The sequence below is a fragment of the Panicum virgatum genome, chromosome 2K (assembly GCF_016808335.1).
Source record: "Panicum virgatum strain AP13 chromosome 2K, P.virgatum_v5, whole genome shotgun sequence".
In the NCBI taxonomy this organism is placed as follows: domain Eukaryota; kingdom Viridiplantae; phylum Streptophyta; class Magnoliopsida; order Poales; family Poaceae; genus Panicum; species Panicum virgatum.
The window spans coordinates 44,903,177-44,924,035 of NC_053137.1; the positions used below are offsets into that span (position 1 = coordinate 44,903,177).

At 48.9% G+C, this 20,859-nt stretch overlaps 1 protein-coding gene, 1 long non-coding RNA gene and 1 pseudogene across 2 annotated transcripts; 1 reads left to right on the plus strand and 2 right to left on the minus strand.

Moving 5' to 3' along the window:
* Nucleotides 1-351: 351 nt before the first annotated feature.
* Nucleotides 352-3,975, minus strand: LOC120695650 (bHLH transcription factor RHL1-like). Its single transcript, XM_039978864.1, has 7 exons — nucleotides 3,287-3,975; nucleotides 3,085-3,177; nucleotides 2,821-2,985; nucleotides 2,458-2,523; nucleotides 1,779-1,844; nucleotides 1,587-1,655; nucleotides 352-1,228 (listed from the first exon to the last, which is right to left on the minus strand). The coding sequence occupies exons 1-7, from the start codon at nucleotides 3,797-3,799 to the stop codon at nucleotides 761-763; spliced, it is 1,440 nt and encodes a 479-aa protein (XP_039834798.1). The 5' UTR covers nucleotides 3,800-3,975; the 3' UTR covers nucleotides 352-760.
* A 2,639-nt stretch (nucleotides 3,976-6,614) lies between these two features.
* On the plus strand, nucleotides 6,615-7,083 carry LOC120695652. The gene is made up of 2 exons (XR_005683769.1): nucleotides 6,615-6,916; nucleotides 7,029-7,083. It is a non-coding gene; the product is annotated as an uncharacterized LOC120695652 (long non-coding RNA).
* A 3,954-nt stretch (nucleotides 7,084-11,037) lies between these two features.
* On the minus strand, nucleotides 11,038-12,742 carry LOC120695651 (annotated as a pseudogene).
* Nucleotides 12,743-20,859: the final 8,117 nt, after the last annotated feature.

Below are 20,859 nucleotides of genomic sequence, written 5' to 3' on the forward strand. Positions count from 1 at the left end.
AATTTTTTTGTAAATAGACTTCATTTAGTACTTCATGCATGTGTCAAAATATTTGATGTGATGTTTTTTTTTGCGTTTATGAGGTTTATGAGTAAAGATCTAAACAGGACCGGAGTAGTACAGAGAAAATATATCAAGATACACTTGTGAGAATAGAAAAAAACGCAAAAAAATTCGGAAAAGAATGGGTTTAGTAGCCAAAGCTGGGAGACCAAATTCCCCGTCCAATCGCAAAGGACAAACTTGTGCGTAAATTAAACAGAGAGTGGGGCCACGCAAAGCTAGGGCAGGAAACAGAAAAGGAGGGGGGCGAAAGTTGATGCGGATGGCGGGAAAGGAAAGGGGTAAAGCTGGCGCAAAGCCAGCAGCAGGAGAACCAGCCCTGGATTAATTAATTACTGATATTTACTGGAAAAAAAACAGCAGCATACAGGGATTAATATTAAACAGAAAAGAAAATAATGGTGAGGCTAGGGAGAAATTAAAAGAAAAAGGAAAAGAAAAGAAAAGAAAAAGAAAAAGAAAAAGAAAAAGGTGACTGAGTCTGGGGGCTGCTGCGCTGCGCGGCTGTGCCGTGCTGAGAGCCCGTGGGCCCGCAGGGGTGCAGATGGGCCCGTCAGGGAGCCCACGGTTCCCAGCCGAGCGAGACCCGCGGCGGATAGGGGGGCAGTCTCGTAACTGGAGGGCGACGCCGTCAGGTCAGGAGTGTCAGGGTCTCGCCGCTAGCGAAACGGCGGCCGTTGTCTTGTCGAGGCCGGGATCACGGCTTGGACACGGACGCGGCGTCCTTGGGCGGCGGCTGCTGCTGCTGCTGCTGGTGGTGGTGCGAGTGCGAGCCCTCGCCATCGGCCCCGCCGGCGCCGTTGGCCCCGCCGGCGCCGTTGGCCATGGCCGACTGCGCCGTGAGCACGGACATGCTCGGGGAGGCCGGCACGGCCGCCGCCGCGTCGGCGGCGCCGCCGTTGATGCCGGGCGGCGGCAGGCGCATGGCGGCCATGTGGTGCGCGGCGGCGGCGACCCCGAGCCCGCCCACCGGCGGGCGCATGTGGCACGTCGCGGAGGAGATGGCGGAGGCGAGGGAGACGGGCATGAGGCAGAGGCCCTTCCCCTGCAGGTACTGCATGGCCGTGCCTATGTCCTCCTCCATGAGCTTGGCCACCTGCTGCTCCGTCACCGCCAGGCCGTCGCTCCCCGCCGCGGCCGGCGGCGCGCCGCCGCCGCCTCGACCCTGCACGCACAACACATGGCCCCGGGCATTCAGGCACGCCTGTACGACGAAAATACGGAGCGGTGGGTGGTGCTCGCCGTTCGCTCGCGCCTCGATCGCGCGGGGCCGGGGCAGGCGCGTCATTTCGCGCGGCGGCACGCGAGGCACTGTGGCGATGGCAGCAGCCATCAGCCGTGGCGCTGAAAAGTTTGTTCACATCCCGCTGATTCTTTCGAGTGCGGGAAAAGTTAGAGAGAGAGGGAGGCGAAGCTAGGCAGCAGCAGGAGAAAGCTAGAGAGAGAAGCTGCACGCCACTCGACTGGACTCGACTCGACTGCAAGTGGGAGAGAGAAAGCTAGAGAGAGAGAGAGAGAGTCACCTCCGAGGACATGTCGGCCACGAGCGGCGCGACGGCAGCGGCGCCACCTAGCCGGCTCATGCTCAGCACCTGCGTGCAGTGGGTTGGTAAACGCGGATTGCATTGCATACATGTCATCAGCACCTCCATCAACGGCATCATTGTATTGGTGCTACACCTACTGCTAGTAGTAGTACAGTAATTCATGCTTGCCTTGACTTGGAGCTGCAGGAACTTGACGTAGTCGATGATCTCGTCCAGCATCGACGCCTTGTCCGTCTGCACGCACGCAGGGTAGACATCCACAACATTTTCAGAAGAGAAAACTCGCAAGCGGCGGTGAGTATGCAAGCCAAGCGCAAAGAACAAAAAGGCGGGTGGACAGACAGCTGAAAAGAGCGCGCGCGCGCTAAAGCTAGAGCAGCCAGCCTCTCCCCCTCCCCTCTTCGGAAGCGGCGCCGCGCGCGACATGGGCAGGAATTCTAGGCGGGGAAAAAGCCATTGCCTTCGTCCCCGGCCGCGTGGTCGCCGAGGGAGCACGGTGCTGGTAAGTGTGCCCCGCACGCGCGCCGACCACCGCCCACGCCTCCGCTCCGCACAGGCACAGCAGCCGCTGCTGGCTGACGACTCCGTCCGGCCAACAGGCAACAGCTATCCACCGCGCCCGGGCATGCGGCGTTGAACTCTAGCAAAGCTAGCTGCTGTCCTCTCCGTTGTTTCGTCCCCCCGTTTTCCTCGGCACAAAAACCCGCCACGAGTGAGTGATTGGGGGGAGCCTTTTATTGCCAGCATCATCTCATCTCCCAACAACCAAAACCCTAGGCCTCTCTCTCGGCTGATCGTCTCTCAAAGCGTGTACAGTATATGCAATTGGGTTTTCTGTTCACCGTACCTTGTTGGCGTTGGGCACCAGCTCCTGCAGGGCCTTCATCCTCTCCGCGATCCTCTCCCTCCGGAGCTGCAAAATGAATTTGAGAACATGTGTTCAGCATGGCCAAGACGAATACGAGAACGAGGAAAGGGACAAAGGAGTGGCAGCGGTTGGGTTCGGCAGCCGGAGCGGAGGGAGCAACAGTCCAAACCCAGGAAGCAACAACAGACAGCCGGGCACGGGGGCTGATTAGCAACCGCCGCCGCGGATTTATTCGCCCAATTGAGGATTAAATACTGCCTGGCCGACGTGATTATTGGGAAACGCAGAGCGGCAATTAGGGAGGGGGGCAGGGAGGAGGAGGAGCGTCGTCGCGTAGCTCACCCGCTCCGCGATGCTGTGGGGGTCGGTGGCCTGGCCGCGCCGCGCCCGCACGCGCTGCCTGGGCGGAGCCGCCGCCGCGGCCCCGCCTGAAGCCCCGGCCTGGGGCTGCGACGCGCCGCCGCCACCACCGAAGCCCTGGCCTGGCAACGGCGCCGTTTGCTGGGACTGCGAGCAAGAATCAAAGAACCGTGAGGTCAAGTAGGTGACCATGTGTTGCTTCAAGCATTAAGCCATGTACGCATGTGGCTCGTTGATCTTGCGAACCTGTGGATGCGGCTGGAAATGTTGCTGCTGCTGCTGCTGCTGCTGGAGCGATCCGGCGAAGGCGCCGCCGAAGACGCCGGCGGCCTCTCCTCCCTGGAACGAGCACCGAATAAAAACGCGAACTTTTTGCAAAAGATTCTAGTTTCTTGACGGGGCGAAAAAAAGGCAGCAAGTGGATTTGAGGGGAGCGATGGATGAGTACGGCGGAATTGGCGGCGGCTTTGAGTAGCGCCTGCACGTCGCCGGCCGATCCGCCGCTGCCGAGGGAGAGCGGGAGGAGCATGCCGCCGGCGCCGCCGCCCGTCGAGCGGCCCATGCCCTGGAGCAGCATGTGGTGGCCGTGCCTCAGATCGGCCAGCTGCTGCAGCACCATCTGCTTCGTCGCCGCCTCTGCGGACTCCGCGCCGCCGCCGCTGATCTGGTGCTGCCGGAGCCGCGACGCCAGCAGCGCGGACTCGTCGTACAAGCCCCCACCGAACTGTTGCTGCTGATGGTGATGGTGATGGTGCTGGTGCATCCCCTCCGCCTCCGCTCCGCCACCCGGCGCCTTCGCTCCCGCCGCGGATGCCAGTTCCGGCGGCCAGGCCGACGGCTGCAGGCCTCCCAGCATCTGGTCGAGGAAGTCGTCGTGCACGCCGCCGGCCGCGCGGAGGTCATCGAGGGAGATCTGGCCGGCGGCGGCCATGGCCTGCATTTCCCGCGTCGTGGGCTGCATCCCTTGCTGGTCGATAGAGTTTACGAGCCGGGCGGGCGGCTAGGGTTACAGGGAAGCTGCGGCTGGCCAAGCGGAGGAAAGGTTGGTGGCTCCAAGCAAGGGAGAAGAGAAAGAGAACCAGGAGCACGCGGGGTTGGTGTCGCCGGCTATTTATAACGGGGGCGGCGGCTATTTGTTTTACGACTCCACTGGATGGATGGAACAGAATGGAATGGAATGGATGATGATCAGCTGCTCCAGGCTGCGAGACGGCTATGACTAATTGACTAGTGTGCGACACTGTGACTAATCATCTTCAATTCTTTTAGAAGAATGCTAATCAAGTGTCTGATTCAGCGGGTTGTGTGAGTAAAATGATTGCAACTTGTGCCGTGTCATGTGGTTGACGGTAGTCTACTCCTGGTGGATCTTCTGTGCAGACTAGCTAATTGCAACCCTGTTAAAACCAAGCCAAAGTTTCAAGCAGATCAAGAGAACCAGGCTCAGGCCCGGGCCCGGGCCCAGCCAAGATTCCGCCTACCCAAATGGCTGCTAATTGCAGTAGATGGGACTTGACAGCATATTTTGGGTTGAATGAAATGAATCCAGTGCCTCGCAACTTGAAATATATGTAAATGTATAAATAGAGGTGATGGACCGACTTTTGGCTCAAATATTTTTAGTATGGAGGGAAAGTATTTTGCAAGATGAGGTTATAAGGGTCTAGTGTTGGTAGCTGAGGCATGGGCTTGCTCATGCCCAAGCCAAATTGGGGCATCATTAAATGCCATCTAAGATGGAAACTTGGAATAGAGTATAATGATTCGATTTAGAAAATTTCAAATTGTATATGGAAATTTTCAAGTTGATTATAGAAAACTTGGTTTCAAGAGAGTTTGAACTTGATTTCAGGATTTTATACAAAAGACGTGGATGTGGTTATGACAGAGGAAGCATGAGGAAAGAGATTAATTATTAGTGTTTTTCATGGGTTCAGATATTGGAGTGGGTAGATCAGTGCTGCCTACTAATTTTCTATTTTTCACTTCAAGACTCCTATAGTGATGAGTTCGAAGTCCATTTTTGTGAGCCGGAATGCATACAGTGCTATGGCGACCCAACGAATTATTATATTCCTATACTATTGTGGTGCATGTTCAGGCCTTGGGCACTAGGGTTTTAGGGGTACGACACAACAGCTTCTCTTGATACTAATGGTTGGCTATTTTACAGGCTGATTATGCAAGGAAACATAAGAAGAGAGGCAAAGGAAAAGTACTAAAAGATATGATGGCTTATTCCCATATTTTTGTAACTAGCTAAGCTAACTAAAGTTAATTACCCTATAACACTCTGAAGCACAACCCCTGTGTTTAATAGTACAATCGTCTTTGTAGTCCTAATTACATACAAATAAGCTACACAAACTACACTAACATCTAACACCATCATACTAGTGTCAAAAATCCGATGTGGATAGATATATGTCTTCACAATTTTGTTACTTAGCATTCTTAATGTTAATATATTTTCTATAAACTTAATCAAAGTTGGAGATGTTTATCTTGGGACAAAACAAAACATGCTTGGAATGGAGGAAGTATATCTCTTTATTCTATATAGAAGAATAATATATGGCGAGGTGACCAAGACAACATTTGAATAAATTGAATTAAAGTACATATATATGTTGAAGATATAATCTAGCTTATGGTCCAATAACAATGTGATAAAATGCCACTTTGGACTGCAAAAATAATTTGAAATAAGTTACACAATTTATTTCACCTTTTTTATGGTCGGGAGTGTGCATTTACCGCTTTGACCATGACAAAAGATCATTCTAGATTATTAAAATAATCTAAAATAAGCTAATCCGAGTCAGATTTTTTTTGAATATTAGATAACATTTTACCATTTTATTCTTGGAGCTAAAGCTAGATTACATAACGAGGCTAGAGAGCAACCGGTTGAAAAGCTGCTTCTCTCACCCCTAGCTACGCCAATGTTGCAATGTCCCTCTTTACGCTGTCAGCTTCGGCGCAGGCAGCTGGTGGTACGTCTGTTTCTTCAGTCTTGTGAACGAGGGGCCTCCCCCCCCCCCCCCCCCCCCCCGCTCTTTTGATTGATTGAAAATTTAAAAGAAGCTGAGTCCTCGTCTTCTTTACTTAGAGATCCTGTTTGGATCCATCCAGCTAATTAAATAATTATTATTTAGCTAGTGACAAAGGCTTTAGCTACGTGTATAAATTAGCTGGCCCCGTTTGGATCTGTCCTGGCTAAAATGAGCTACTCCCTCCATCCGATAATATAAGCATTTCTAAATTTGATCAAAGTCAAATTTATTCAATTTTAACTGTAAATAATAATAATTTATCTATAAGATAAAAATAATATTACTAGATTCATTATGAAAGTAATTATCATAATATATAAGTGTTTATATTAATATAATTCATTTATAAGAATATTGATGATCAAAGTTGAATAAATTTGACTTTGACAAAATCTAGAAATTCTTATATTTTTGGACAGAGGTAGTACCTACCAATTAGTTGGTGGATCCAAACAGATTCTTACTATATAGTTAAGCACAATCATGATGCATGATATCGACGAGAGACCTGGTCAGCGTTGACCGTCCGTCGAGGTTTGCCCGGAAAGAAGCCCCACCCCCCCACACACACCCCCACACCCACGCACACCAAGGTCCAGCTCTCGATGGGGTTGCAGCCAGACATTTTCATGCGGTATTGATGCTTAATACAGTTTAAGTTTCAGAGCATCAGGCCCGGCTCTGGGCCTAGGCGGGAGGGGCGACCGCCTAGGGCCCACAACCGAGGGGGACCCAGGATCAAATATGTATATACTAGTACACATACACATCAGAAGAGGCCCAACAGGCTACAGGGGGCTCGATCGCTCGGCTTCGGCAGTCGAAACGTCGCGGCGTCCATCCATTCGCATTGCAGACCTCGCTGCCTTTTGTGGCCGCGGCCTCTCGGCCGCCCGCTCGGCGTCCGGCGGCCGCCGTCTGGTGATCGGCTGATTGTCTTCTACTGACCTGCCTCTGCACTCGTGACTCGTCCCCTCTACGGTAGCAAGCCAGCAACGTTTTGCAATCAGCTAAGCAAATCGGTGAGTAACTATTAACTTCTACTAGTAATCTGCTACTTCATGACTACGTTGGATACTTAGATTTCTAGGTTTAAACTTCTAATTTCTCTATTTATTTTCCTTCATAATTTAGGTGTTAGAATGTTACCTAAGAAGCATTTGTCGGGATCTCAGAAAAGGAAAAAAAAGAAGAAAACAAGATGAACGGCTCGTTGAATCACAAAGGGGTGCTTTGCACAAGTTCTTTCAACCGTAAGTAATGCTGATTTAAATGAAGATCAAGAGCAAGAGCAAGAGCAAGAACCTGATGAAATGTAGGAAAATGATCACAATTTAAATGCAGAAGTTCAGGCTAATGCAGAACCTAATGAAAATGTTGGAGGAAAAAAATATTTAGTCTAAGGGGGCCCATAGCATCCGGTTCGCTCTAGGCCCTCGAAATTATAGAGCCGGCCCTGAGAGCATGTATGCCAATGCAGTTAGGCTGATAGATGGGTCGACCCTGTCAAATTATATTGCCCAACATGGTAGTGGTAGGGCCGACCCGAGCAGGCCGGTACAAACAAAGGCCGGCATCGATCATCTTTCTTCTCAATTCGTTCGTTCCTGCGGTCGACATCCTCTCGTACTACCAACGTGGAAAAATATGCGCGGCCGCGCGCAACTAGGTTTGACCGTGTCTTGCCACCGCGCACTGCATCTCAGCATCTGTATCATCATTGGCTGACTTGAGCTACTCTTAGGCTGCTGTGCTGAGTGACAGGTCAACGGTGCAGCTTTTGGCAGGGAGCGAGAGGAGAACATGTCAACTTGCCAGCATGGTCGGTCGCCGAATGCATGGATGCAACAACGGAAATACAGCAAGAAACAGAGAGCGAAGAAGGTCGGCCTTGTCCTCTTATGATTTGTCCCCAGCACGGCACTAATTAAACACAGGATGCTTATATAGTCCATCTCGTGACCTATAGCTATAGATTAGAGCGAGGAGCATCTGACTGTATGAAGGATCCGCTGACGAACCCCTCCCGAGGACTGAGCGCCCTGTACCTGCGCCGAACTTGGCCGGGTATCGATCGAGCTGCTGCGGTGCGCAGTCGTCCGAGCGGACAGCGGACCGAGTTTGGATGTGTTTAGATTCTCTAAAAATTTAGATGAAATTCACTATAGTAATTTTCAATTGAAGATTAGATGGACTAAACATGATCTAATTATAAAACTAATTACACGAATGGATAGAAAATCACGAAACGAATCTATTAAGTCTAATTAATCCATCATTATAAGTTGTTTATTGTAGAACGATATTATCTAATTTTGATCCAATTAGACTTAAAAGGTTCGTCTCGCAATTACACCCGAAGGTTGTCGAATGACTTTTGTCAGTTATCCACATTTAATACTTCTAATTAGTGGTCAAACGTTCGAAGTTACTGTAGTACTGATTTTTTAAAAAATCTAAATACAAATTAGGCGTAAAAGGGGAGGGGAAATAAAGTGAGCAAGTGGTAGATGGTACGTGATCGAGCGAGCCCGTCCAATCCGAATCCAACGCACACAAAACTAAAGGCCTGGTTTAGATGCAAAATTCAAAATTTCAAAACTATCACATCGAATGTGTGCGGTACCTGCATAGAGTATTAAATCTAGACGAAATAGAAAGACTAATTGCATAGTTTGTTTGTAAAATTACGAGATGAATTTAATGAGGCTAATTATGCCATGATTAGACAATAAATTGCTACAGTAAACTACAGTAACATGTGATAATGATGAATTAATTAGTTTTAATAAATTCATCTTGTAGTTTGTAGACGAGTTATGTAATTAGTTTTGTGATTAATTTATATTTAATATTTTAAATATACAAAAGTTCTATTTAAAAATTTTGCGTGGTGCATCTAAACAAACAAGACCTAAAGGTGGAAACGCGCTGGCGAGCAGACTTGATGCCGACAGGCACCGTGCCAAGATAGGCGTACGCTAGGGGGGCCGTAGGGTTGGCGGGTATTTCTGTTTGCAGCAGATGGGATGGCCGGATGCAGCAGGACGACGGGACGGGAAAGCAAGCGATCGATATGCTTCTTGTCCGGGCGTGGGGTGGTATCTCCACACCCACACTGCATGTGTACGTGCTGCATGCTCGAGTGTGCGTACAGCTCTGCATGCATGCCTCACCCCCTACTGGGCGCAAGCAAGCCCAACATTGGACACCACACCACGCTCAAGTGCGCGTACAGCCCAACGACTGATGATCAGAGAGTTCCTTTTTCTTGCGTGCAGACGTCGCGCTGCGAATTCCAGCTCATCTGATCTTGCAACGCCTCCCTCTGTTGGCGTTTGCCGTGTAGCACCAGCACCTTCGCAGCAAATGGGCCGCTGAAGTGGGCCCGATTGACGAAATTAACTTACCGTGTGGGCTGGGTTGAGTCTGGGCCTCATTACGTGGGCTGCATCGACCACATAAAGAACAAAACAAACTTTAGGAACCGCTTCCAGCGTTGGAGATGCGTGCAATAAAGTCGGAGCGGGAAAGCTGGTTCACCGTGCACCGGTTCGAGGAGAGGAGCTGGACACGTGTCAACATGTGGTTCTTCATGATGGATGACAAGTTGGATGGATTTCTTTTATTTGAAACTTGTATTTCAACTTTTTTTTCAGACCGTAAATGTTATTTGAACCTTCGTGCTACTTAGAATTTATGCAAAAAAAGATCCAATATAAATATATTTTTTTCAATTTTATTTAGAAAAATGAACATTGGAAATATAGCGTTTCAACATCTTGAATATACATGTTCAGCAATTTCGATTTACAACTGCAACATTTATAACTGTTTAATTAATTTATTTGAATTGTTGCACTAAGTTTGAATAAATATCGACTCTAGTAGTTTAAAATGTTGACTATACCAGTTTGATACCTTTAACATATTTGTTCACAAATATTTACCAAAAAATAATCATAAATACATACTAGGAAAATAAAAAGAGAAAGAAACCTAACACCGGCCAGTATGTTGGGTGTTCTATTTGAGATCAAGTATGCTTAGTTTATAAGCAGAAAAAGCAAATTAATCTGCCAAACTAGTCGCGTTGCACGCGCGTCGGCGGACCGCCCGCAATAGTAAAATTCCGAAAATGAACTAGGCGCTGCAAAATCACAGAAGCGATCTTGGAGCTGTGTTGTGCTTATACACCACGCGATTTTTTTAGCTCGCGGCCCCAAACATGCCCTATGTCTTGGCCTTTCATTTTAATAATGCAGTCATTTGCAGGCGTGCAGTTACTCTGTTTTGTAACTAGCAGCAGTATTTTCTCTCACATGAAATCAATACTAGTCACTAGCCAGCTAAACAGTACTTTTCTCTCATAGTAAATCAGCATTAGCCACCAGGCACAGCCATCCGAACGGAATAGCTAGTATCATCCGCTACGGCTGCATGCGATTGTGTGCTGGGCCTGGGGCAGTGTCGTTGATGAGCTATTGGTGGGCTGTGCGATTCTAGTGCTTCCCACGGAAGATATATAGGAGCCTCTACGCTAATTCTATACAATATCTAGTTTTAAATTTGGATTAAAAGAACGGAGTAAGTTTTGAGAAAAAAATAAGACCCGTGTGAGCTAACAGACTTGTCACACTAAGCCTCCCCTACTCTAAATTTTATGTTTTGGATCTCAACTAGTTCAACAAATCGGCTCACATGTGTAATCCAGTCCAATTTATTCTGAAATATTTTTTTCTGGAACAATTTTATAATTATTCCAGCAATACAAAAAAATTATTCTGGAAAAAAAAATTCATGAATAAAAAATAAATTATTAAACTTTGTGTTATAATTTAACTGCTAGTTACACGTGTAACTCTTGATATTTGCACTAGTTTCTCCGGTCCATCCCACTCGATGGGGAGGCCTAAAATCCATTGCCGGATTTATAGGAAAATTGGGCCTTAACAAGGCTGACTATGTCTGGGCTAACAAGTTGATGGGGATTGTCCCGAGGGACTAATAATATGTCTTTGATGTTTGGGGTAACAGGGTTGACAGTCACGTGCAGCCCAATTCCCCCTTTGTAGGCTGTAGCACACAGAAACCTCAGATATCATTTTTCAGTAGTTACCACTTACTAGTCCAAGGCAGGTAATAATTTTGAAATTCCTCGAGAAATTTCAACTCAAAAGATGGACAGTACTACTGAGACAGGTCAAATTCAGATAAACAACAAAAACAACAGCTAGAGGAAACTCTCAACTCTCAGCTGTCCTGGGAGGACGGTCCTTATTTTAAATTCATGATCAAACAATGGGCTTGTAAAATGCACAATATTATTTGGGATTGAAATTGAAACTGATACACTACTGCTACCAATTTTTTTTTCTGAAAGAATAGCTGTTGCAGTCTCGCAGACGGAAACTCTGAGCTACGACACCGGACACCGGACTCTAGTAATCCGGCAGCTGCTTCAGGATCGCGGCGGCGAGCGCGTCGGTGAACTTGGAATCCCTTGTCAGCGAGCTCGCCATCTGCTCCACCAGCGCCGTCCGGAACTCCACCGACGCGACCTCCTGGCACAGCTTCTTGAGGTCGGGCGCCCCGGTGGCGTCGAGCACCCGCACGCCGTCCGCCCCGTTCTTGGTGAGGTCCAGCGTGATGGTCGGGCCGGAGGAGTTGATGGAGATGGAGCACGGCACGGGCCCGCCCCGCGCCGCGCAGCTCGGGAGCTCGCCGGCGCGCGTAGGGCACTGGTGGTTGTGCTCGCCCTCGTACGTGGCCACCAGCACCGAGCTGTCCTCCGCGCTCCTCTGCACCTGCTCCGAAGAAACAGAGTAGCCATTAGCCACGGATCAAACGAGGCGATCCAACTTTTCAAAAAAAAAAAAAACGAGGCGATCCGCCGTGATCAGGTGATTAAAATGCGCGAAATTTACCTTCTTCTTGACGGGGCAGGAGGGCGCGAAGGCGCAGCGGAAGTAGGCTCTCGGAGAGGGGTTGTCGCGGGTGACCTTCTGCCCGTACTTGCGCCATTGGTAGCCGTCCTTGACGGTGAGGGAGGTGTCGGAGGGGTCGATCCGGGTGCAGACCCTGCTGACCTTGATGCGCCTGCACGAGCCCTCGAACTCGAAGGCGTCGCTGGGGCGGGGGCTCTCGACGGCCTCGGCCCTGCCGCTGGCGTCGGCGTCGGCGTCGGCGTCGCCCGAACTCGGCGGGTCGTCCACGCTGTCCCTGTTCCTCTTCCTGCTCTCAGCCAGCTGCCAGCGGCGGCGGCGACGCTGCTTGCGAGGCGCGCGTCGAGTCCGCGGAGTCCGGACTCGTCCTGGCGATCTGGCTGGCGTACAGGTGGGCGATCCTCTCGCTGAGCCGCCGGTTCTCCTCGCTGACCTGGGTGAACTTGGCCTCCAGGGTCCTGGCCTGCGTCACACAGCAGAGCATGCTCAGCGGCGTCGTTCCAGGCGGCGCAGACCGCAGAGGAAGCAGCGAGGGAGTGATGGATGGATCGATCGGTTACCTGCTCATCTGTCATGGACGACGCCATCCTGCAGCCGCCGGCGGGAGGGTCGGCTGCCATTCCCGCGCCCGTCTTCGGTGGCGACGGCGAGAGGCCGACGCTGAGGTCCAGGCAGACTGGGGAGCAGCCGGCGCGGCGCGCCGAGTCCATGAGCAGCATCGTTGCCTGCGCGCGTCCTTCTCCGCGAACTAAACGATCGTGCAGCCGCCGCCGGTCGCCGCCGAGGTGTCAGTACTCGCGTTGGAGGAACAGGACGCTTGGATGTTCGCCGCCTGGAGGGCGTCGTGGTACATATAGAGGGGGAGGGGGGGATCAGCGGATCGACCGGGCCGGGGCGGGGCGGGCGCGGCGCCGTGAAAATTGTGACGCAGCTGAGTGGAAAAAAGCGGAGCGCGCCGAGCACGACGCCGCTGACCGGTCGGGATCTGAGAGGCCAGGCCACGGACGGACGCGCGCGTGCGGTCGTAGAGGCCGTCGCGTCGCGTCCCGGTCATCCAGAGGGGGCGGCCCCGACGTCACGGGCAGGGCGTCACCCCCTCCGCCGTCACTGCGCGCGTCATCCTCCTCCGTCGTGCCCCGAGGCTGACCTCGTCGCGGAGCGGAGGGGCGCGTGCGCGTCCGGGCCAATCGGTGTGTAAGCACGCGCACGGTTGCGTTCGCATTTTGCTCGTGTCAGAGGGGAGCGGCTTTGGCTTCGCATCCCTTTGCCACGTGGGCTGGGATAGGTCTTTAACGTTTGGGGTAATCTTCGCTAAAAAGCAGAGCAACATATCAGTTGCAAACTAATCTATTCGTGCAAACCATAGAAATTTCAATATAACCATCAAATTAACATCCAAGGAGAATAGAAGGATTGAGTAATTTTACAATTAATCGCCCATCTCTAATCACACTTTTGCAAATCTCCTCCCACTCCCTCTATGTACCCTCTTGGATGTTGATTCGGTGGTCCAGATTAAAGTTTGCATGGTTTGCACAAAAAGACTGGTTTGCACATGATATGTTCCCAAAAGCAATGAGTATTTTGGTCCTTTTACAATCCACAAGCTGGTAAAAACATGGGGGACTTGTAAGTCGTTACATTCTGGATTGGTGAATTGTAAAAATGTAAACTATAGCCGTGGTGTTTGGATGGATCCAGTTCCTCTGAAGTTGTTCCATCTACCTCAGAGGCACGTCGAAGCTGTGGCACCATTCAACCAGCATCCAACGGCAGCACAGTGGAAGGAGCGCTGTGCTGGTTTGGCCCAGAAGCATGACGTCCCGCCTGTTTGCTTTGGACCATTTCTTGATCAATCCGGCGGGTAAAAATTGTGAGACCGATGGAAAACGCGGCAAGCCGATCAAACCGCCGAGAGACTGCCGGAAAAGGGCGGGAAGAGCGCCTGGCTATCGCCTCACCGGACGCCTCACTGGACAACAGAAATTTCTCTGCACTGCAACCTTTGTTGCAGTTCTCGTTAATGTCACGGAGCAAGAAGATTCACGACCTCATCACGAACAAGGAATCACACGAGGCAGCCCGGAGAGACACAGGAGGGGAGCCAGAAGAAGATGTCGGGGAGATCAGAGAGAAGGAAATGGAAATGGTGCTGGAGGAGGATGAGGAGGCGGACGTGCACCGCATCCACCTCCTGGAGTTCCCCGGCCGTGCGGAGGCGTTCGAGCTGGCGGCCAAGTTCTGCTACTGCATCAAGCTTGGCCTCACGCCGGCCACCACCACGCCGCTACGCTGCACGGCCGAGCGTACGAGCTTCTCGGCGGCAGCGGCGGCAGCAACAGCAGCTTATACAGTTTCTAACCATTTCGCGATGGCGGACGGCAGGATCAGACAATAAGAGCGAGAGCTGCAGCGTTGGGTGCCGGTGAACTGCAGAGAGCAGGTGCGACGGTGGCGTCACTCCGCAACGGTGGACGGCGGCAAGAGAGCTGCGACACCGGCATTGTGGCGGCGGCGAGAAAACACCCAGCATCATCATCGCCGAATAGTAGTCTTGGCTATTTCTTTATGGGCCGATAACCAACATGGGCTCGGTGCTTGGACCAAGTCCCTTGATTCCCATAGATGCCGTCGGATGCTGAACGAATGGCCAGCAGCCATTTACATCACTCTTAGGTAGCTGTGTCGACTTCAGAGGAACCGGATCCGTTTGGATTATCTTGTCTAGAGATTATAAAAACTAGATTTTGCCATGTTATCGATTAACAATCACCCTCTCCACCCCCCACCCCCACACCCCACACCCCCCCCAAAAAAAAGAAAAAGTAAATTCATCTGCTCCAATCAAGTCTAGTGTGAACCACAAATCCGTGTGTGTTATGGATAGAATACACCAAGTAAGTTCTGAAAAATAATAATAAGGAAGTAGCGCCAACTCTTTAGCAAGATTGCGGTGGCCTTAGTTTCTCCTATTCCTGTAGTTGTTTTTAATTTTATAATCAGATGTTTTCCTGGCAGAATAACTCACCTGACTAGACTGCCCTGGCAAAAAAAAAAAACATTTCTAATTTCACCAAGGAAGTTGTACGAAACAGCTCCATTGAGCACTCGTTAGTCTCCCTGTCTCTGCAGGACACCTTGCTGTGGATCATTAGCTCCTGAGTTCTTCCTCACTTTTTACTTTCTTGTCATCTCATGCCTGGCATGACCTGATGCGCGACCGCCCACAAGAACTCAAGAGGAGAGCTGTCGGTGGTGGGCCAGACGATGGGATGCGACGCAGCGAGAGCCTCTCGTCAATTCTCCGTGGAGTCTTTTGTGAACGCGGTTGACTTTACCGAAGTCATCGTCTTTGGGTTTTGCTTTTGCGTGCCTTCTCGGGCGTGTCTGTGGCTTGCCTGCAAAAACCGGTGGCCGGCTGGCCGCTTCTGGCCTTGCTGGGTGAATTGTACTTTGCCAGGCAATTTTCCCACGTGAGATGAGAATACCAAGTCGGAAAAGAGTTACTTTTTTTTATCTCTCTGGTTGATTGAAACTTCAGACCCATGCAGAGAGCGTGGCATTCTACAAATGACCGTTTATTTTATATTTCTGTAAGACTTGCCATATTCTGCTCAAATATTTTACGCACAAAGCTTTTGCGTGTTTAGAAACAAAAAGGGATAAAGCCCGCGCGACCCTTCACTAGCAGAAAGAGTCATCCTTGTGTAGTGGTATAGCACAAGTCAAGGAACCAAGTCATATGAAATCCATTTCTTTGTCCCATATATTTTTTTGGATTTTTCTTCGTTGCAGAACTTTTACGCATTCATAATATGGGGAAAGGGGAAGGCAAGATAAACCATCACTCGTCGACGACATAGAGGGTCATCTTTTTGAAAAACCAAGTCAAGAAACAAAGTCATTTCGTATTCAGAATTTCAGGTGGCAAGCATCATCAGGTGACCATTGTTAGAGCCCCTTGCATTTTAAATATATTTTTGTCTTGTGTTTCCCCGGAATTTTGTTTCCTTGTAGTTATATACTCAACACATGGAGCTTTTGCCTGCTCACGTGGGAAATGGGAAGGACAAAATAACCACCTCACTTCGGAAACGTAGATAGCTGTCTTTAGCACCAACTCAAGAATCGAAGTCATCTAGTATTAATAAAATGCCAAGCACTGCCATGTGGCCATGTAACCATTGTTGGAGCAAGTTCCATTGGAGTACAACCTTGTTGCCACTTTTCAACAATGCATTATTGAGTTTAACAGATCCCATACGTCCTAGTAGATTTTTCTCCACCTTTCCCTGGATTCGATATTAATTACATGGTCTTGACGTTTTGGCTTTGTTTTTCCTGGAGGAGCTTTCGTGCTGACCAATCATCATGACATCAAGTAGGTGGCGTGATCCCCCCCTACCCCCCACAAAAAAGTAGGTGGCGTGATGCATCATACGTTTTAATACTGAGTAAAACCTTAGAAAGCAATAAAATTTCCTTTATAAAAAAGAAAAGTCAATATCGAGTATGTAGAATTGAGTGCCAACTACGGGATGCAAGTTGTTTGCCATGTGTCAGAGGCACACGGCAAAGACCCAAATACCCACGGCAAAGAGTTTGCCGTGTGTTGCACACGGCAAACAACACATGGTAGACAGCAGCCGGCAAAGATAGCTTTGTCGTGAGCCATTTCGCGGGCACACGGCAAAGAGTTCGCCGTGTGCTAGGTTAACTCATGGAAAAAAATGAACGAGAAATAAAAAAAACACCCGCCGCCGCTGCTCTGGGCCGGCACCACCACCACGCTGCCGATGCCGCCGCCGCCACCAGCCCCTCCCCTTAACAGCCGCCGCCACCACGCCGCCGCTGCCACCACCACGCCGCCGCCGCCAGCCCGGAGCTCCGTGCGCCGCGGCCACCGGAGCAGGGGGGCCGGGCTCCGCGCCACGGCCACCGGAGCAAGGGGTCCAGGCTCCGCACGCCGCCGCCATCGGAGGAGGGGGCTGGGCCCCGTGCGCCGCGGCCACCGAAGGAAGGGGGCCGCGCCCCGAGCGCCGCCGCCACCGGAGGAGGGGGGCCGGTCCCCGTGCGCCGCGGCCACCAGAGGACGGGGGCAGCGCCCCGTGCGCCGCCGCCGCCGGAAGGGTGTCGAGCCCCGAGCGCCGCCACCATCGGAGGAGGGGGCCGAGCCCGCGCGCCGCCGGGATCCGCCATCGGGAGGGAGGGGCCGCTCCGCCAGGAGGGAGGTGCCCGTGCCGCCGGGATGCACCACTGGGAGGGAGGTGGTCGCGCCGTCGGGATGCGCCGCCAGGAGGGAGGGGCTGCGCCGCCGGGATGCGCCGCGCCGGGAGGGAGGTGGGCGCGCCGCCGGGATGCAATGCCTCATCTGTTGCGTGTGGGCGTGTGTGGTGTGTATGTTGTGTGCGTGTGTGCGTGTGTATGCTGAGTTTAAGTGTGGGGGGGGGGGTGGGGACGACGGTTTGCCGAGTACCGCAGATCGGGCACCCGGCATAGTCATAGTTTGCCGAGTGCTTCGGATCTGGCACCCGGCATAGTCATAGTTTGCCGAGTGCTTCGGATCTGGCACTCGGCAAACTCGCTTGTTTTCCGAGTGCTAAAAAAAACACTCGGCAAATAAGCTATTTGCCGAGTGTCTATTTTTTGTCGAGTGTATATTTTTTGACACTCGGCAAATGGTTTGTTTGCCGAGTGCCCGATGAAAAGCACTCAGCAAACCTTTAGGCACTCGGCAAATGCATGTAACTAACTATATTCTGGGCAGCTTAAATTTTTGGGGAGCATATATTAAGTATTGCATACAAAACTAAAAGTTGGGGCTGTAGCGCGTGGACGTCCGATCTAGCAGCTAGCGTCGGACCGTACGAATTCCCTCTGTAACATTGACTTTGTTGCATGCAATATGGTTAGGATTTCCTTTCACTGTTTACTTATTTGCTTGAGAAAAACCTGTTCCTTGTTTACTTGAGGTTCTCAGATTAGACACAGTAATTTCTACTCTACAAGGAGATTCCATTGATGAAATAAGCATACTACCAACATCTTGTATTGACATAAAAATTCTCAAATAACGGCTGGAACATCACAAAATTCCAGTTGCAGCATTACTTGAAAACCACACTAGCAACATCTCATATGAATTCAAAAATCTCAAACTAACGGATAAAACCCATCTCATATGTTACAAAAATTCCACAAACACAGTTGTAACCTCACAAAATTGCAACTGCAATATAAAAAAAAAATCACAGTTGCGACAGCTCATATTAATTAAAAATCCTAAATCATGGTTGCAACATCACGAAGTCGTAATTGCCACATAGCAAAATCACAATTGAAACATCACAATTCATCTCACTGGCAAGCTAGGATGTAGCATTATTGATCAACGATTCATGGTCGTATCCGGCCACTGGAACAGAAATGAGAGGTCGATCTACTTCATAGTGAATGAATCGATGTCCAGAGTAGATCTCATTCCCCATTTAAATCTGCAGATGTGTCACCGCTGTCGGAGTGCCCAACAGCTATTGGCAGTCACCTTCTACAGGATCTCCAGCCACATCGCGTGTCCATCCTCTCCATCACCACATCATCAACCATTGAGCACATAGTCCCCCTCACCGTCATCAAGCCATCTGCCTAATTTCTCACTGCTTGGGGCTTCACCTGCTGGAGCCCTTGTCATGCTCTCCGACGGCTACCGATGTTAAGCACGAGCGCGAAAGGCGACTCATTGCGCCTCCGCGCCGCTAGATGAGTCGTTGTCGGTAGCCTCTACTGCCAATCTTGCTGGCTCCAGCGGTCGCATTGGTGGGGGTGCAGCAAAGGAGAGGAGGTTATGCTTGCAAATGAATGGTTATGGCGCGTGGACAAAAGCGGTGTGCAGATAAGGATGGTTCACGATTTTTTTTATTTCAGGATGCTTTTGACGGTCGGTGTGCCGTCCGATTCTGGCTGGTGCATCGGGCGTCCTGAGCATAGCATTTCCGAAACTAAAAACATGCATAAGAATATAAAGCCATCTATCTATTATATTAATAAGAGAAAGTTAAAAGAAGTCGAAAGAATCCACCACGTTCGTCGAGAGAGTTGAGAAATTCCCATATTAATCTAAAAAAAAGAAGATTTGCACTGTTGGATTTTATGAAGATCTAACGGTCTAGATCAACTCAAAAATCCATATCAAATACAATTAGAAAATAGCTATTTTTGGATTTAAAAAAAATTAGAATATGACCAAAGAGTTCATGCTGAATACGATAACATGGACATGGATTCTATGTTTTCCTTCCCTAATCACACACGTACAACACCCCATGCATCCTGTCCTCTACGTCGCTCACATTATTAAATTTATTATATTAATAAGAGAAGGTTAAAAGAAGTCGAAAGAAGCCACCACGTTCGTCGAGAGAGTCTAGAAATTCCCACGTTAATTTAAAAAAGAGAAGATTTGCACCGTTGGATTTTATGAAGATCTAACAGTCTAGATCAACTCAAGAGTCCATATCAAATACAATTAGAAAATAGCTATTTTTGGATTTAAAAAAAATAGGATATGACCAAAGAGTTCATGCCGAATACTATAACATGAACATGGATTCTATGTTTTCCTTCCCTAATCACACACGTACATCACCCCCATGCATCATGTCCTCTACGTCGCTCACATTATTAAATAGATGCAAGTTCAATTTTAGATAATGAGACACCCGGTCTAGATAGATGCAAGCTAATAAATCCAAGAATTAGCAACATAATTATTGATGAATTATCTTATTATTTTACCAACAAAAGGAGTTTCCATGTTCACTCTCAAGGCCTAGAAATTCTCACATTAATCGAAAAAAATAAAAAAGAATAATTACACATTACTGCCATTATGATAAAAATTGGTCTAAAATACCCCTATGTCTAATTAAAAAAATATCCACCATTACCATTATTGAATAATTAAAATAAAAATACCCACTTTAGCTAGGAGAAATTACCCACTACTGCCATTACGATAAAAAATAATCGAAAATACCCCTATGTCTAATTAAAAATATCCATCATTACCATTATTGAATAATTAAAATAAAAATACCCACTGTAGCTAGGAGATATTGTATTGATTGCGTGAGTCACCTAGCTAGGAGACAACATTCACTCTGTTCGGCTGGCTGTGGCTGGTGGCTAGTGCTGATTTGTTGTGAGAGAAAAGTACTGCTGGCTGGTAGCTGGTCTGCTCATCGTGAAATTCGTATACCAATTAGCCACCTTTAAGCTTAGATTTTTGCAGTGACGTGTCATAGTGCTGGTGTTTCAACATAATAAAGAAAATTTAATTAGAGCGTAAAAGATAGTGCATACCAGTGCATCCTGATATGTCTGACTAGCTACCTTGGAGCTTGTCTGGTATGGACAGTCAAAGTAATGTCATTCAAAATCGCAAAAAAAAGTTGCAAAGAAACTTATTCGACGAAAAAGGGAAAAAAGAAAAACTTTGATGGAGAATGTATTTTAACAAATATAACTTTCATCTTGCATTTTTGAATTGCTACCTCTACAGTATTTAGAATTTTGCTACTACATGACAGCCGATGACAAAAAATAGTGTAACATTATATTTTTAAAAAAACTAGCAGCTATCAAAACTAATAAATACAAAAAAATAATTACAAATGCAACATTAGAGATGGTAAGATCTAACCATGCAAATGCACTGGTAACACAACTTCATTTTGGTTGACAAAAAAATTGCTACTATATGACAGCCAATGACAAAAAAGTGTAACCTTATATATCAAAAAATAATAATTACAAATGCAACATTAGAGATGGTAAGATCTAGCCACGCAAATGCACTGGTAACACAACTTCATTTTGGTTGACAAAAAAATTGCGACTATATGACAGCCAATGATAAAAAAGTGTAACCTTATATATAAAAAAAGTAGCAGCACAAGTAACAAATAAAAAAAATAAAAAATTACAAATATAACATTAGAGATGGTAACATCTAGCCGCGC